Source organism: Salmo salar, chromosome 03 (genome assembly GCF_965601325.2).
Source record: "Salmo salar chromosome 03, fSalSal1, whole genome shotgun sequence".
Taxonomy (NCBI): Eukaryota; Metazoa; Chordata; class Actinopteri; order Salmoniformes; family Salmonidae; genus Salmo; species Salmo salar.
In genome coordinates, this window is record NC_138293.1 from 1,827,501 (window position 1) to 1,845,000 (window position 17,500).

General features: G+C 45.2%; 1 protein-coding gene and 1 long non-coding RNA gene across 4 annotated transcripts in view; one reads left to right on the forward strand and one right to left on the reverse strand.

Moving 5' to 3' along the window:
* LOC106596129 (collagen alpha-2(VI) chain) overlaps positions 1-16,312 on the reverse strand; it is a 58,321-nt gene extending 42,009 nt beyond the window's left edge. Inside the window, exons 1-6 of one of the 3 annotated variants that reach the window (XM_082973167.1) lie at positions 16,108-16,312; positions 7,671-7,759; positions 6,729-6,830; positions 3,104-3,247; positions 2,316-2,678; positions 2,001-2,021 (exon numbers count right to left, since the gene is read on the reverse strand). In XM_082973167.1, the coding sequence (XP_082829293.1) occupies positions 2,001-2,021; positions 2,316-2,678; positions 3,104-3,247; positions 6,729-6,809 (609 nt within the window). In that variant the 5' untranslated portion in view covers positions 6,810-6,830; positions 7,671-7,759; positions 16,108-16,312. Of the gene's footprint in view, positions 1-2,000; positions 2,022-2,315; positions 2,679-3,103; positions 3,248-3,778; positions 3,807-6,728; positions 6,831-7,670; positions 7,760-16,107 lie in introns of those variants that run through there. The other 2 variants (XM_082973169.1, XM_082973170.1) reach the window with 2 other exon arrangements.
* Positions 16,277-17,500, forward strand: part of LOC145877525 (uncharacterized) — a 12,408-nt gene continuing 11,184 nt past the window's right edge. The window contains exon 1 of the long non-coding RNA XR_014391815.1: positions 16,277-16,367. This is a non-coding gene — a long non-coding RNA (uncharacterized LOC145877525). The remainder of the gene's footprint in view (positions 16,368-17,500) is intronic.

A 17,500-nucleotide genomic window follows, 5' to 3' on the forward strand; every position in this document is an offset into this window, starting at 1 on the left:
CAATCAATCAATCAATCAATCAATCAGACAGGGAGAAACAGAGACGTCTAGTATCAATAAATAATCAAACACACACACACTACATGACCAAAAGCATGTGGACACCTGCTCATCAAACATCTCATTCCAAAGTCATGGACATTAATATAGAGTTGGTCCCCCCCTTTGCTGCTATAACAGCCTCCACTCTTCTGGGAAGGCTTTCCACTAGATGTAGGAACATTGCTGCTATAACAGCCTCCACTCTTCTGGGAAGGCTTTCCACTAGATGTAGGAACATTGCTGCTATAACAGCCTCCACTCTTCTGGGAAGGCTTTCCACTAGATGTTGGAACATTGCTGCTATAACAGCCTCCACTCTTCTGGGAAGGCTTTCCACTAGATGTTGGAACATTGCTGCTATAACAGCCTCCACTCTTCTGGGAAGGCTTTCCACTAGATGTTGGAACATTGCTGCTATAACAGCCTCCACTCTTCTGGGAAGGCTTTCCACTAGATGTTGGAACATTGCTGCTATAACAGCCTCCACTCTTCTGGGAAGGCTTTCCACTAGATGTTGGAACATTGCTGCTATAACAGCCTCCACTCTTCTGGGAAGGCTTTCCACTAGATGTTGGTACATTGCTGCTATAACAGCCTCCACTCTTCTGGGAAGGCTTTCCACTAGATGTAGGAACATTGCTGCTATAACAGCCTCCACTCTTCTGGGAAGGCTTTCCACTAGATGTTGGAACATTGCTGCTATAACAGCCTCCACTCTTCTGGGAAGGCTTTCCACTAGATGCAGGAACATTGCTGCTATAACAGCCTCCACTCTTCTGGGAAGGCTTTCCACTAGATGTTGGAACATTGCTGCAGGGGACTTGCTTCCATTCAGCCACAAGAACACTAGTGATGTTGGGCGCTGATGTTGGGCGATTAGGCCTGGCTCGCAGTCGGCATTACAATTCATCCCAAAGGTGTTCGATGAGGTTCAGGTCAGGGCTCTGTGCAGGCCAGTCAAGTTCTTCCACACCAATCTCGACAAACCATTTCTGTATGGACCTCGCTTTGTGCATGGGGGCATTGTCATGCTGAAACAGGAAAGGGCCTTCCCCAAACTGTTGTCATAAAGTTGGAAGCACAGAATCATCTGGAATGTCATTGTAGGCTGTAGTGTTAAGATTTCCCTTCACTGGAACTAAGGGGCCTGAACCATGAAAAACAGCCCCAGACCATTATTCATCCTCCACCAAACTTTACAGTTGGCACTATGCATTGGGGCAGGTAGCGTTCTCCTGGTATCCGCCAAACCAAGATTTGTCAGTCGGATTGCCAGATGGTGAAGCGTTATTCATCACTCCAGAGAACACGTTTCCACTGCTCCAGAGTCCAATGGCGACGAGCTTTACACCACGCCAGCCGATGCTTGGCGTTGGGCATGATGATCTTAGGCTTGTGTGCGGCTGCTCGGCCATGGAAACACATTTCATGAAGCTCCTGACGAACAGTTCTTGTGCTGACGTTGCTTCCAGAGGCAGATTGGAACTCAGTAGTGAGTGTTGCAACCGAGGACAGATGATTTTTACATGCTACAGCACTCAACGGTCCCGTTCTGTGAGCTTGTGTGGCCTACCACTTCGCGGCTGAGCCGTTGTTGCTCCTAGACGTTTCCACTTCACATTAACAGCACTTACAGTTGACCGGGGGAAAGTCTAGCTGGGGCAGAAACTTGACAAACTGACTTGTTGGAAAGGTTTCATCCTATGACGGTGCCATGTTGAAAGTCACTGAGCTCTTCAGTAAGGCCCATTCTACTGCCAGTGTTTGTCTATGGAGATTGCATGGCGGCGTGCTCGATTTTATACACCTGTCAGCAACGGGTGTGGCTGAAATAGCCGAATCCACTCATTTGAATTGGTGTCCGCATACTTTGGATATATTGTGTGTATATATAGTGATATGTCTTCAGGTATACTACAGCAGTATGGTAACAGTGATGTTGTTGTCCTCAGTCTCACCTCCTGATAGGCCAGATGGGTCTGGAAAAAGACAAAATAAAGAGTTTAAATATAAAACTATAGTACATAATCATCACAGTGTGTGTGTGTGTGTGTTAGTGTGTGTGTGTGTGTGTGTTAGTGTGTCTGTGTGTGTTAGTGTGAGTGTGTTACTGTGTTACTGTGTTAGTGTGTGTGTGTGTTAGTGTGTGTGTGTTACTGTGTTAGTGTGTGTGTGTGTTAGTGTGTGTGTGTGTGTGTGTGTGTGTGTGTGTGTGTGTGTGTGTGTGTGTGTGTGTGTGTGTGTGTGTGTGTGTGTGTGTGTGTGTGTGTTACCATGGTCTGGATGATGCGGTCCATAGTATCCAGCTGTATAACAGGCTTGTTGCCGCTGAGGTCGACAGCCAGGAAGTCTTTTCTGTAGACGTTGGCCGGAGAGTTAGCGATCTCCCTCAGACCCGTCTCGTCCACGTTCTTCGTTGCCGCGACCACAAACATTCTGATGCCCTCGTCGCGCGCACGCTCCGCCGTCACCTTCACCCCGCCGCACGGGTTTCCTGTCACGTGACCGTCGGTGATGACGACAGCGAATCGCAGCGCCCTGGGGTCCGAAGGCAAGCGTGTCATTTCCTGCGTCATATTGGCGAGGGCGCAGTCGATGTAGGTTCCCTTACCTAGATACCGGATACCCCTCACCCCCTGGAACAACAACAGTTACTGTTTACCCCTCACCCCCTGGAACAACAACAGTTACTGTTTACCCCTCACCCCCTGGAACAACAACAGTTACTGTTTACCCCTCACCCCCTGGAACAACAACAGTTACTGTTTACCCCTCACCCCCTGGAACAACAACAGTTACTGTATGTTGGTTCAACCTGTATGAAACTGTCTTTAATGTTGTGCTCCATGCAGGATGAATTCCTACATTTAATGAAAACCAAAATGATGTAAAGCATAATAGCAATCAATCTATGTTTTCTCCTAAAATGTGTGTGTGTGTCTGTTATGCGCGCGTATGTATGCGTGTGTATGTGTGCGTGCAAACGTGTGTTTGTGTGTGTGCTACGTGCGTGCGTACGTGTGTGTGTGTGTGTGTGTGTGTGTGTGTGAGTTCGGCCCACCTGGATGAAGGCATCCTTGGCCTGTATGCGGCTGAAGACCTGTTGTGTCTGGGAGAAGTGTAGTCCTCCTATCTGCCATCTGATCTGAACCAGACCTTTATAGTCAGCATCCTCCAGACGATCTGCAAAACGCTCTGTAAACATCTGGACACACATCAAGGAGGAAGGGGTTAGAAATCTATCTATCCCTCCCTCCCTCCCTCCCTCCCTCCCTCCCTCCCTCCCTCCCTCCCTCCCTCCCTCCCTCCCTCCCTCCACCCATCCCTCCCTCCCTCCCTCCCTCCCTCCCTCCCTCCCTCCCTCCCTCCCTCCCTCCCTCCCTCCCTCCCTCCCTCCCTCCCTCCCTCCCTCCCTCCCTCCCTCCCTCCCTCCATCCATCCATCCATCCATCCATCTAAACTCTCTGTAAACATCTGCACATACACATCAAGGAGCAATAAGGATTTAGAAATAGGAGTTTAGAATTAAGTGCTAAACAGGTTAACTTAATAATAAAATATATTTAAATGTAACATAATAATATTGTAATTATAGTGTTGCAGTAAAAGGTGTAATCAATCACTCGATCCTTCAATCAATACAGGAACGATGATAGGGGAGTGTCACGTCCTGACCAGCAGACGGAGTAATCTCCACCAGTGATCCAGGGGAACATTATAATATAGTAGTAGGAACCTTAATGCTCTCCACCAGTGATCCAGGGGGAGGGGGAACATTATAATATAGTAGTAGGAACCTTAATGCTCTCCACCAGTGATCCAGGGGGAGGGGGAACATTATAATATAGTAGTAGGAACCTTAATGCTCTCCACCAGTGATCCAGGGGGAGGGGGAACATTATAATATAGTAGTAGGAACCTTAATGCTCTCCACCAGTGATCCAGGGGGAGGGGGAACATTATAATATAGTAGTAGGAACCTTAATGCTCTCCACCAGTGATCCAGGGGGAGGGGGAACATTATAATATAGTAGTAGGAACCTTAATGCTCTCCACCAGTGATCCAGGGGGAGGGGGAACATTATAATATAGTAGTAGGAACCTTAATGCTCTCCACCAGTGATCCAGGGGGAGGGGGAACATTATAATATAGTAGTAGGAACCTTAATGCTCTCCACCAGTGATCCAGGGGGAGGGGGAACATTATAATATAGTAGTAGGAACCTTAATGCTCTCCACCAGTGATCCAGGGGGGAGGGGGAACATTATAATATAGTAGTAGGAACCTTAATGCTCTCCACCAGTGATCCAGGGGGAGGGGGAACATTATAATATAGTAGTAGGAACCTTAATGCTCTCCACCAGTGATCCAGGGGGAGGGGGAACATTATAATATAGTAGTAGGAACCTTAATGCTCTCCACCAGTGATCCAGGGGGAGGGGGAACATTATAATATAGTAGTAGGAACCTTAATGCTCTCCACCAGTGATCCAGGGGGAGGGGGAACATTATAATATAGTAGTAGGAACCTTAATGCTCTCCACCAGTGATCCAGGGGGAGGGGGAACATTATAATATAGTAGTAGGAACCTTAATGCTCTCCACCAGTGATCCAGGGGGAGGGGGAACATTATAATATAGTAGTAGGAACCTTAATGCTCTCCACCAGTGATCCAGGGGGAGGGGAACATTATAATATAGTAGTAGGAACCTTAATGCTCTCCACCAGTGATCCAGGGGGAGGGGGAACATTATAATATAGTAGTAGGAACCTTAATGCTCTCCACCAGTGATCCAGGGGGAGGGGGAACATTATAATATAGTAGTAGGAACCTTAATGCTCTCCACCAGTGATCCAGGGGGAGGGGGAACATTATAATATAGTAGTAGGAACCTTAATGCTCTCCACCAGTGATCCAGGGGGAGGGGGAACAATTATAATATAGTAGTAGGAACCTTAATGCTCTCCACCAGTGATCCAAGGGGGAGGGGGAACATTATAATATAGTAGTAGGAACCTTAATGCTCTCCACCAGTGATCCGGGGGGAGGGGGAACATTATAATATAGTAGTAGGAACCTTAATGCTCTCCACCAGTGATCCAGGGGGAGGGGGAACATTATAATATAGTAGTAGGAACCTTAATGCTCTCCACCAGTGATCCAGGGGGAGGGGGAACATTATAATATAGTAGTAGGAACCTTAATGCTCTCCACCAGTGATCCAGGGGGAGGGGGAACATTATAATATAGTAGTAGGAACCTTAATGCTCTCCACCAGTGATCCAGGGGGAGGGGGAACATTATAATATAGTAGTAGGAACCTTAATGCTCTCCACCAGTGATCCAGGGGGAGGGGGAACATTATAATATAGTAGTAGGAACCTTAATGCTCTCCACCAGTGATCCAGGGGGAGGGGGAACATTATAATATAGTAGTAGGAACCTTAATGCTCTCCACCAGTGATCCAGGGGGAGGGGGAACATTATAATATAGTAGTAGGAACCTTAATGCTCTCCACCAGTGATCCAGGGGGAGGGGGAACATTATAATATAGTAGTAGGAACCTTAATGCTCTCCACCAGTGATCCAGGGGGAGGGGGAACATTATAATATAGTAGTAGGAACCTTAATGCTCTCCACCAGTGATCCAGGGGGAGGGGGAACATTATAATATAGTAGTAGGAACCTTAATGCTCTCCACCAGTGATCCAGGGGGGAGGGGGAACATTATAATATAGTAGTAGGAACCTTAATGCTCTCCACCAGTGATCCAGGGGGAGGGGGAACATTATAATATAGTAGTAGGAACCTTAATGCTCTCCACCAGTGATCCAGGGGAGGGGAGGGGGGAACATTATAATATAGTAGTAGGACTCCTTAATGCTCTCCACCAGTGATCCAGGGGGAGGGGGAACATTATAATATAGTAGTAGGAACCTTAATGCTCTCCACCAGTGATCCAGGGGGAGGGGGAACATTATAATATAGTAGTAGGAACCTTAATGCTCTCCACCAGTGATCCAGGGGGAGGGGGGAACATTATAATATAGTAGTAGGAACCTTAATGCTCTCCACCAGTGATCCAGGGGGAGGGGGAACATTATAATATAGTAGTAGGAACCTTAATGCTCTCCACCAGTGATCCAGGGGGAGGGGGAACATTATAATATAGTAGTAGGAACCTTAATGCTCTCCACCAGTGATCCAGGGGGAGGGGGAACATTATAATATAGTAGTAGGAACCTTAATGCTCTCCACCAGTGATCCAGGGGGAGGGGGAACATTATAATTATAGTATAGAGGGGGGGAGGAACCTTAATGCTCTCCACCAGTGATCCAGGGGGAGGGGGAACATTATAATATAGTAGTAGGAACCTTAATGCTCTCCACCAGTGATCCAGGGGGAGGGGGAACATTATAATATAGTAGTAGGAAACCTTAATGCTCTCCACCAGTGATCCGGGGGGAGGGGGAACATTATAATATAGTAGTAGGAACCTTAATGCTCTCCACCAGTGATCCATGGGGAGGGGGAACATTATAATATAGTAGTAGGAACCTTAATGCTCTCCACCAGTGATCCAGGGGGAGGGGGGAACATTATAATATAGTAGTAGGAACCTTAATGCTCTCCACCAGTGATCCAGGGGGAGGGGGAACATTATAATATAGTAGTAGGAACCTTAATGCTCTCCACCAGTGATCCAGGGGGAGGTTCTTGCAGGGCGATGGGTCTCAGACGTGTCGATCGTAAAGTACACATCTATAGGACACTCATGTTTCTCTGCAGGACACACACACGCACACACACACACACACACACACACACACACACACACACACACACACACACACACACGTTAGGTCACATGATAACACACACACACATGTACATGTAAACACAAACAAACATCCAATGAAATCTCAAAATGGCCCAAGTCAAAGTATTACTTCTTGTTGAGTGTAAACAGAGGACTACCTATTGGACATCCAAACTACAGAACATCAAAATCTGAGAAATGAAAAACATATTTTACAAAGAGCTCTGGCCAATTAGAGCTCTGGTCAATTAGGGCTCTGGTCAATTAGGGCTCTGGTCAATTAGAGCTCTGGTCAATTAGGGCTCTGGTCAATTAGGGCTCTGGTCAATTAGAGCTCTGGTCAATTAGGGCTCTGGTCAATTAGGGCTCTGGTCAATTAGAGCTCTGGTCAATTAGAGCTCTGGTCAATTAGGGCTCTGGTCAATTAGAGCTCTGGTCAATTAGGGCTCTGGTCAATTAGAGCTCTGGTCAATTAGGGCTCTGGTCAATTAGGGCTCTGGTCAATTAGAGCTCTGGTCAATTAGGGCTCTGGCCAATTAGAGCTCTGGTCAATTAGGGCTCTGGCCAAATAGAGCTCTGGTCAATTAGGGCTCTGGTCAATTAGAGCTCTGGTCAATTAGAGCTCTGGTCAATTAGGGCTCTGGTCAATTAGAGCTCTGGTCAATTAGGGCTCTGGTCAATAATATGGCACCATGTAGGGAATAGGGTGCCATTTGGGATGCAGTGCAGACTGGAGTATGATGTCAGTATGATGTCAGTATGATGTCAGATCTAGAGCGGTGCATGGTATGAAGGGAACTCACTGTTGCATTCTTGGAAGGCCTGGGCTGCGGCCCCAAACAGTAAACACAGCACGATGAACTCTGACATCATCGTCATCCTGTCCTCCTACCTGGCATGACACACACACACACACACACACACACACACACACACACACACACACACACACACACCACGCACACGCACACACTTTAATTACTTAAATCCACAAATGACATCACATTTGAATAGAATTACTATATCTCACCTGGGGTCATACAGATTCCTGAACAGTTGTACAGATGGATAGTTATACAGATGGACAGTTATACAGATGGATAGTTATACAGATGGACAGTTATACAGATGGACAGTTATACAGATGGACAGTTATACAGATGGATAGTTATACAGATGGATAGTTATACAGATGGACATGTATACAGATGGATAGTTATACAGATGGACAGTTATACAGATGTACATGTATACAGATGGACAGTTATACAGATGGACATGTATACAGATGGACAGTTATACAGATGGACATGTATACAGATGGACAGTTATACAGATGGACATTTATACAGATGGACAGTTATGCAGATGGTCATTTATACAGATGGATAGTTATACAGATGGACAGTTATACAGATGGATAGTTATACATGTGAACAGTTATACAGATGGACAGATATGCTGATGGACATTTATACAGATGGATAGTTATACAGATGGACAGTTATACAGATGGATAGTTATACAGATGGACATTTATACAGATGGACAGTTATGCAGATGGACATTTATACAGATGGACAGTTATACAGATGGACAGTTATACAGATGGATAGTTATACAGATGGACATTTATACAGATGGACAGTTATGCAGATGGACATTTATACAGATGGACAGTTATACAGATGGACAGTTATACAGATGGATAGTTATACAGATGGACATTTATACAGATGGACAGTTATGCAGATGGACATTTATACAGATGGATAGTTATACAGATGGACATGTATACAGATGGATAGTTATACAGATGGACATTTATACAGATGGACAGTTATGCAGATGGACATTTATACAGATGGACAGGTATACAGATGGACAGTTATGCAGATGCCTGGACAGTTATAAATATATACAGATGGACAGTTATGCAGATGCCTGGACAGTTATACATTTATACAGATGGACAGTTATACAGATGGACAGTTATGCAGATGCCTGGACAGTTACATGGATGGGTAGTTATATAATTATACAGAAAGACAGTTATAGAGATGGACAGTTATACAGATGGACAGTTATGCAGATGCCTGGACAGTTATATGGATGGACAATTATAGAGATGGAAAGTTATACAGATTCCTGGACAGTTATAGAGATGGACAGTTATGCAGATGGACAGTTATGCAGATGCCTGGACAGTTATATGGATGGACAATTATAGAGATGGACAGTTATACAGATTCCTGGACAGTTATACAGATGGACATTTATATAGATGGACAGCGATACAGATGGACAGTTATACAGATGCCTGGACAGTTAAACAGATGGACATTTACAGATGGACAGTTATGCAGATGGACAGTTATGCAGATGCCTGGACAGTTATACAGATTGACAATTATACCGATTTCTGGACAGTTATAGAGTTATACAGATGGACGGTTATGCAGATGGACAGTTATACAGATGCATGGACAGTTATATAAATGCCTGGACAGCTATTTATGTGTCCTCTACGCCACCAATAGTAACAGCAACAACATCTCATAGTTTCCCTTCGAAATTCCACAAATTATGGACGAACGTGCGATGGTCGTCGTAAGGAGTAGACCAAGGTGCAGCGTGTTGAGTGCTCATGATAAATATTTATTTTAACTCAGAACACTAAAGCAAAAAATCTAACAAACGGAAAACGAACGTCACGTTCTGCAGGCTTTACAGAGCTGTGCAAAAACAAGATCTCACAACACCAGGTGGAAAAAAAACCCCACTTAAGTATGATCTCCAATTAGAGACAACGAGGACCAGCTACCTCTAATTGGAGATCATCCCAAACAAAACCAACATAGAAATACACAACTAGAACATGAACATAGAAAAACACCCCGTCACATCCTGACCTACTTTACCATAGAAAATAATATCTTAACATGGTCAGGACGTGACAGTACCCCCCCCCCCCCCCCCCCCCCCCCCCCAAAGGTGCAGACTCCGAATGCAATTAAAAACCACCATGTAACTACCTATATGCTGCTATAGAGAGGTATAACCACCTATATGCTGCTATAGAGAGGTATAACCACCATGTAACCACCTATATGCTGCTATAGAGAGGTATAACCACCTATATGCTGCTATAGAGAGGTATAACCACCTATATGCTGCTATAGAGAGGTATAACCACCTATATGCTGCTATAGAGAGGTATAACCACCATGTAACTACCTATATGCTGCTATAGAGAGGTATAACCACCATGTAACTACCTATATGCTGCTATAGAGAGGTATAACCACCATGTAACTACCTATATGCTGCTATAGAGAGGTATAACCACCATGTAACTACCTATATGCTGCTATAGAGAGGTATAACCACCTATATGCTGCTATAGAGAGGTATAACCAATATGTAACTACCTATATGCTGCTATAGAGAGGTATAACCACCATGTAACTACCTATATGCTGCTATAGAGAGGTATAACCACCATGTAACTACCTATATGCTGCTATAGAGAGGTATAACCACCATGTAACTACCTATATGCTGCTATAGAGAGGTATAACCACCTATATGCTGCTATAGAGAGGTATAACCACCATGTAACTACCTATATGCTGCTATAGAGAGGTATAACCACCTATATGCTGCTATAGAGAGGTATAACCACCATGTAACTACCTATATGCTGCTATAGAGAGGTATAACCACCATGTAACTACCTATATGCTGCTATAGAGAGGTATAACCACCATGTAACTACCTATATGCTGCTATAGAGAGGTATAACCACCATGTAACTACCTATATGCTGCTATAGAGAGGTATAACCACCATGTAACCACCTATATGCTGCTATAGAGAGGTATAACCACCTATATGCTGCTATAGAGAGGTATAACCACCATGTAACTACCTATATGCTGCTATAGAGAGGTATAACCACCTATATGCTGCTATAGAGAGGTATAACCACCATGTAACTACCTATATGCTGCTATAGAGAGGTATAACCACCTATATGCTGCTATAGAGAGGTATAACCACCATGTAACTACCTATATGCTGCTATAGAGAGGTATAACCACCTATATGCTGCTATAGAGAGGTATAACCACCATGTAACTACCTATATGCTGCTATAGAGAGGTATAACCACCTATATGCTGCTATAGAGAGGTATAACCACCATGTAACTACCTATATGCTGCTATAGAGAGGTATAACCACCATGTAACTACCTATATGCTGCTATAGAGAGGTATAACCACCTATATGCTGCTATAGAGAGGTATAACCACCTATATGCTGCTATAGAGAGGTATAACCACCATGTAACCACCTATATGCTGCTATAGAGAGGTATAACCACCATGTAACTACCTATATGCTGCTATAGAGAGGTATAACCACCATGTAACTACCTATATGCTGCTATAGAGAGGTATAACCACCATGTAACTACCTATATGCTGCTATAGAGAGGTATAACTACCTATATGCTGCTATAGAGAGGTATAACCACCTATATGCTGCTATAGAGAGGTATAACCACCATGTAACTACCTATATGCTGCTATAGAGAGGTATAACCACCATGTAACTACCTATATGCTGCTATAGAGAGGTATAACCACCTATATGCTGCTATAGAGAGGTATAACCACCATGTAACTACCTATATGCTGCTATAGAGAGGTATAACTACCTATATGCTGCTATAGAGAGGTATAACCACCTATATGCTGCTATAGAGAGGTATAACCACCATGTAACTACCTATATGCTGCTATAGAGAGGTATAACTACCTATATGCTGCTATAGAGAGGTATAACCACCTATATGCTGCTATAGAGAGGTATAACCACCATGTAACCACCTATATGCTGCTATAGAGAGGTATAACCACCTATATGCTGCTATAGAGAGGTATAACCACCATGTAACTACCTATATGCTGCTATAGAGAGGTATAACCACCATGTAACCACCTATATGCTGCTATAGAGAGGTATAACTACCTATATGCTGCTATAGAGAGGTATAACCACCTATATGCTGCTATAGAGAGGTATAACCACCATGTAACTACCTATATGCTGCTATAGAGAGGTATAACCACCTATATGCTGCTATAGAGAGGTATAACCACCATGTAACCACCTATATGCTGCTATAGAGAGGTATAACCACCATGTAACTACCTATATGCTGCTATAGAGAGGTATAACCACCATGTAACCACCTATATGCTGCTATAGAGAGGTATAACCACCTATATGCTGCTATAGAGAGGTATAACCACCATGTAACTACCTATATGCTGCTATAGAGAGGTATAACCACCTATATGCTGCTATAGAGAGGTATAACCACCATGTAACCACCTATATGCTGCTATAGAGAGGTATAACCACCTATATGCTGCTATAGAGAGGTATAACCACCATGTAACTACCTATATGCTGCTATAGAGAGGTATAACCACCATGTAACTACCTATATGCTGCTATAGAGAGGTATAACTACCTATATGCTGCTATAGAGAGGTATAACCACCTATATGCTGCTATAGAGAGGTATAACCACCATGTAACTACCTATATGCTGCTATAGCCTACATATTAATTTAGTTTGTCATTCTATCGTTTTCATGCAATTTTTGTGGTAAATAAATCTAATTGATTTAGAATATATTTGAAATAATTTTCCAGAAATTTTATTTACCAACTCTGTGTATTCTCAAATTCAAAAAAGCTTGCTCCCCCTCACTATGGCATCACCGCATCCCTGCCTGAAGGCACAAACCCTACCGTACCTCCTTGCCCGTCCAAATAAAATATTGATAATTTATTTGACCGAGACGGGCGCGGACAGAAAAACTCCTCAAACTCACCTAAAAGCATCCGAGCGCACGAAACAGAGCATGTATCTGATGCTGTCAAGTCCCAGAATATGGCATGTCATACTATTTCTGGCCAGACAGCATTAGATACATGGGCTACATATAGTAAGACAAAGGGACGCTGATTTCCTTGTTAGTTTCAGCAGAGAGGAAGAGGCGAAACGAGAGTGCTCACTCTCGCCTAACATCTGTCCTGACTAAACCCAATGCGTTTCAATGGGCATAACATGCAGTCCTAAGCTTATTGCCGGCATTCCTGCGCTTGGGACAAGGACTCTTGTAATTTTTGAGCATCTTGTCATTATATATACATATCTCTGATTTCAGCCACTTGCGAATTGGAAATGAAAGTTGGCGAGTGCACAGTGCACTGTTCGGATGCTAGCTTCCCCTAAAGTAAATTGATATTTTGTCAAAATTATATAACTCCTCCTGTCTAAATAAAATCATTCAAAAATAATTTACCAGAGAGCTTGACTTAGCCACAGAGGATCATTACCTTATTTTGTTTTTTAAATAGTTGTGGATTGTTTCAAATCGCAAGTGCATAGGCCTATGACTAGTTGGGAAGCCAGCAATTTCCCGTGAAAACAACGGTCCCGTCAAACTGATTCTTTCTGGCTCCGGCCTGGCCTCCTCTTAACGGTAAGATCCGGTAATGCAGGGTTTAACGGGGATGAACAGGGAGGCGTGTTCTGTACTGGGTGTGTTCCAGATTTATACGCACATTATCTGAGCAGAACATCATAGCTTTCCAATACACTTGTCTCAGGAACCACCATCTGACCTGGAACGCACCCAGTCAGCACAGAACAGTGTTCTGATCTGGAACGCACCCAGTCAGCACAGAACAGTGTTCTGATCTGGAACGCACCCAGTCACCACAGAACAGTGTTCTGATCTGGAACGCACCCAGTCAGCACAGAACAGTGTTCTGATCTGGAACGCACCCAGTCACCACAGAACAGTGTTCTGATCTGGAACGCACCCAGTCACCACAGAACAGTGTTCTGATCTGGAACGCACCCAGTCACCACAGAACAGTGTTCTGATCTGGAACGCACCCAGTCACCACAGAACAGTGTTCTGATCTGGAACGCACCCAGTCACCACAGAACAGTGTTCTGATCTGGAACGCACCCAGTCACCACAGAACAGTGTTCTGATCTGGAACGCACCCAGTCAGCACAGAACAGTGTTCTGATCTGGAACGCACCCAGTCACCACAGAACAGTGTTCTGATCTGGAACGCACCCAGTCACCACAGAACAGTGTTCTGATCTGGAACGCACCCAGTCACCACAGAACAGTGTTCTGATCTGGAACGCACCCAGTCACCACAGAACAGTGTTCTGATCTGGAACGCACCCAGTCAGCACAGAACAGTGTTCTGATCTGGAACGCACCCAGTCACCACAGAACAGTGTTCTGATCTGGAACGCACCCAGTCACCACAGAACAGTGTTCTGATCTGGAACGCACCCAGTCAGCACAGAACAGTGTTCTGATCTGGAACGCACCCAGTCAGCACAGAACAGTGTTCTGATCTGGAACGCACCCAGTCAGCACAGAACAGTGTTCTGATCTGGAACGCACCCAGTCACCACAGAACAGTGTTCTGATCTGGAACGCACCCAGTCAGCACAGAACAGTGTTCTGATCTGGAACGCACCCAGTCAGCACAGAACAGTGTTCTGATCTGGAACGCACCCAGTCACCACAGAACAGTGTTCTGATCTGGAACGCACCCAGTCACCACAGAACAGTGTTCTGATCTGGAACGCACCCAGTCACCACAGAACAGTGTCCATCTGACCTGGAACGCACCCAGTCACCACAGAACAGTGTTCTGACCTGGAACGCACCCAGTCACCACAGAACAGTGTTCTGACCTGGAACGCACCCAGTCACCACAGAACAGTGTTCTGACCTGGAACGCACCCAGTCACCACAGAACAGTGTCCATCTGACCTGGAACGCACCCAGTCACCACAGAACAGTGTCCATCTGATCTGGAACGCACCCAGTCACCACAGAACAGTGTCTATCTGATCTGGGAAAGCACCCAGTCACCACAGAACAGTGTCCATCTGAACTAAAGTTGATTTTCACAACTCTGTGTAAAAACGAAATATTAGCGATGGCCAAAAATAGTTTATAGCTAATTGACTGGTCTCCAAATGAGAGTGGAGACGATGTGCGTGCATGTATTCAAATACTTCACACACACACATTTACAAGGCTTTAAAATTACATAGACCCTAATGCATATTAGAGTCGGATATTACAGATAACCGAGAGAGAGCGAGAGAGAGATGGGCGAACTAACCACAGAGATAGCAGAAGTTAGAGAGAGCGAGAGAGAGATGGGCGAACTAACCACAGAGATAGCAGAAGTTAGAGAGAGAGAGATGGGTGAACTAACCACAGAGATAGCAGAAGTTAGAGAGAGAGGGAGAGAGATGGGCGAACTAACCGCAGAGATAGCAGAAGTTAGAGAGAGAGGGAGAGAGATGGGCGAACTAACCACAGAGATAGCAGAAGTTAGAGAGAGAGAGATGGGCGAACTAACCACAGAGATAGCAGAAGTTAGAGAGAGAGAGAGAGATGGGCGAACTAACCACAGAGATAGCAGAAGTTAGAGAGAGAGGGAGAGAGATGGGCGAACTAACCGCAGAGATAGCAGAAGTTAGAGAGAGAGGGAGAGAGATGGGCGAACTAACCGCAGAGATAGCAGAAGTTAGAGAGAGAGGGAGAGAGAGATGGGCAAACTAACCACAGAGATAGCAGAAGTTAGAGAGAGAGAGAGAGAGAGATGGGCAAACTAACGGCAGAGATAGCAGAAGTTAGAGAGAGAGAGAGCGATGGGCGAACTAACCACAGAGATAGCAGAAGTTAGAGAGAGAGAGAGAGATGGGCGAACTAACCACAGAGATAGCAGAAGTTAGAGAGAGAGGGAGAGAGAGATGGGCGAACTAACCGCAGAGATAGCAGAAGTTAGAGAGAGAGAGAGATGGGCAAACTAACGGCAGAGATAGCATAAGTTAGAGAGAGAGAGAGCGATGGGCGAACTAACCGCAGAGATAGCAGAAGTTAGAGAGAGAGAGAGATGGGCAAACTAACGGCAGAGATAGCAGAAGTTAGAGAGAGAGAGAGAGATGGGCGAACTAACCGCAGAGATAGCAGAAGTTAGAGAGAGAGAGAGAGAGAGAGAGATGGGCGAACTAACCACAGAGATAGCAGAAGTTAGAGAGAGAGAGAGAGAGAGATGGGCGAACTAACGGCAGAGATAGCAGCAGTTAAAACTTTCTAAACTCACCCAAAACTTTAGAAAAACTCCAGAACCTTCGTAACAGCGCGTGGAAACCCTCGCTGGATCAGTCTCTCATCTCATGGGGAGAAAAACAGGAAGAAAGGAGAAGAATACAACGGTGTTCTGGATGCGCGTGAGGTTCGGGGCGTACCATAGGAGAAGAGACGGCTTGCTCTCCCGTTTCTCTCCGTGAGCTCGAGCTGTTCTGATCCCTCCTCCTGTTCGCCCGCATGCATCCACGAGGAGGCGCCCTGGGTCCACAGGAGGTGTGTGTGTGTGTGCGTGTGTGTCTGTACATTTGTGCTCGTGTGTTTTGCGCGCTTGTGCGTGTGTGTGCGTGCACTTGTGTTGGCGCGTGCCAGTACGTCTGTTAATCTCCTTTCAGCATTCTGTGATATGACTTGTTTTGATTGTGCCTAGCAGCGGGGCTTGAGAGAGAGTTAAGCAGGATCTGAATTGACCATATGAGTGCTTATAGCGAGGCCTGGGGCGTGGGCTGAGCACAGACACAAGCACAGACACAGGTCGGGCGGGCCGGGCCGGGCAGGCGGGCCGGGCCGGGCATCAATGCTTTTACGTGTTGTTGGATGTCATCTGGTTGGTAATGGAACACGGACGGATTCACGGGGATATGACTGTAAATAAACTATGGACATTTCAGAGCTCTATAGTACACACACTAAACAACACTGTAATGGGCTGTGTGTGTGTGTGTGTGTGTGTGTGTGTGTGTGTGTGTGTGTGTGTGTGTGTGTGTGTGTGTGTGTGTGTGTGTGTGTGTGTGTGTGTGTGTGTGTGTGTGTTTATATCTGTGTGTGTGTGTTTATATGTGGTGCTGAGTGTGTGTGTGTGTGTGTGTGTGTGTGTGTGTGTGTGTGTGTGTGTGTGTGTGTGTGTGTGTGTGTGTGTGTGTGTGTGTGTGTGTGTGTTTATATGTGGTGCTGAGGTGTGTGTGTATATCTGTGTGTATGTATATCTGTGTGTGGTGTGTGTGTGTGTTTATATCTGTGTGTGTGTGTGTGTGTGTGTTTATATCTGTGTGTGTGTGTGTGTGTGTGTGTGTGTGTGTGTGTGTGTGTGTGGTGTGTGTGTGTTTATATCTGTGTGTGTGTGTTTATATGTGGTGCTGAGGTGTGTGTGTGTGGTGTGTGTGTGTGTGTGTGTGTGTGTGTGTGTGTGTGTGTGTGTGTGTGTGTGTGTGTGTGTGTGTGTGTGTGTGTGTGTGTGTGTGTGTGTGTTTATATGTGGTGCTGAGGTGTGTGTGTATATCTGTGTGTATGTATATCTGTGTGTGGTGTGTGTGTGTGTTTATATCTGTGTGTGTGTGTGTGTGTGTGTTTATATCTCGTGTGTGTGTGTGTGTGTGTGTGTGTGTGTGTGTGTGTGTGTGTGTGTGTGT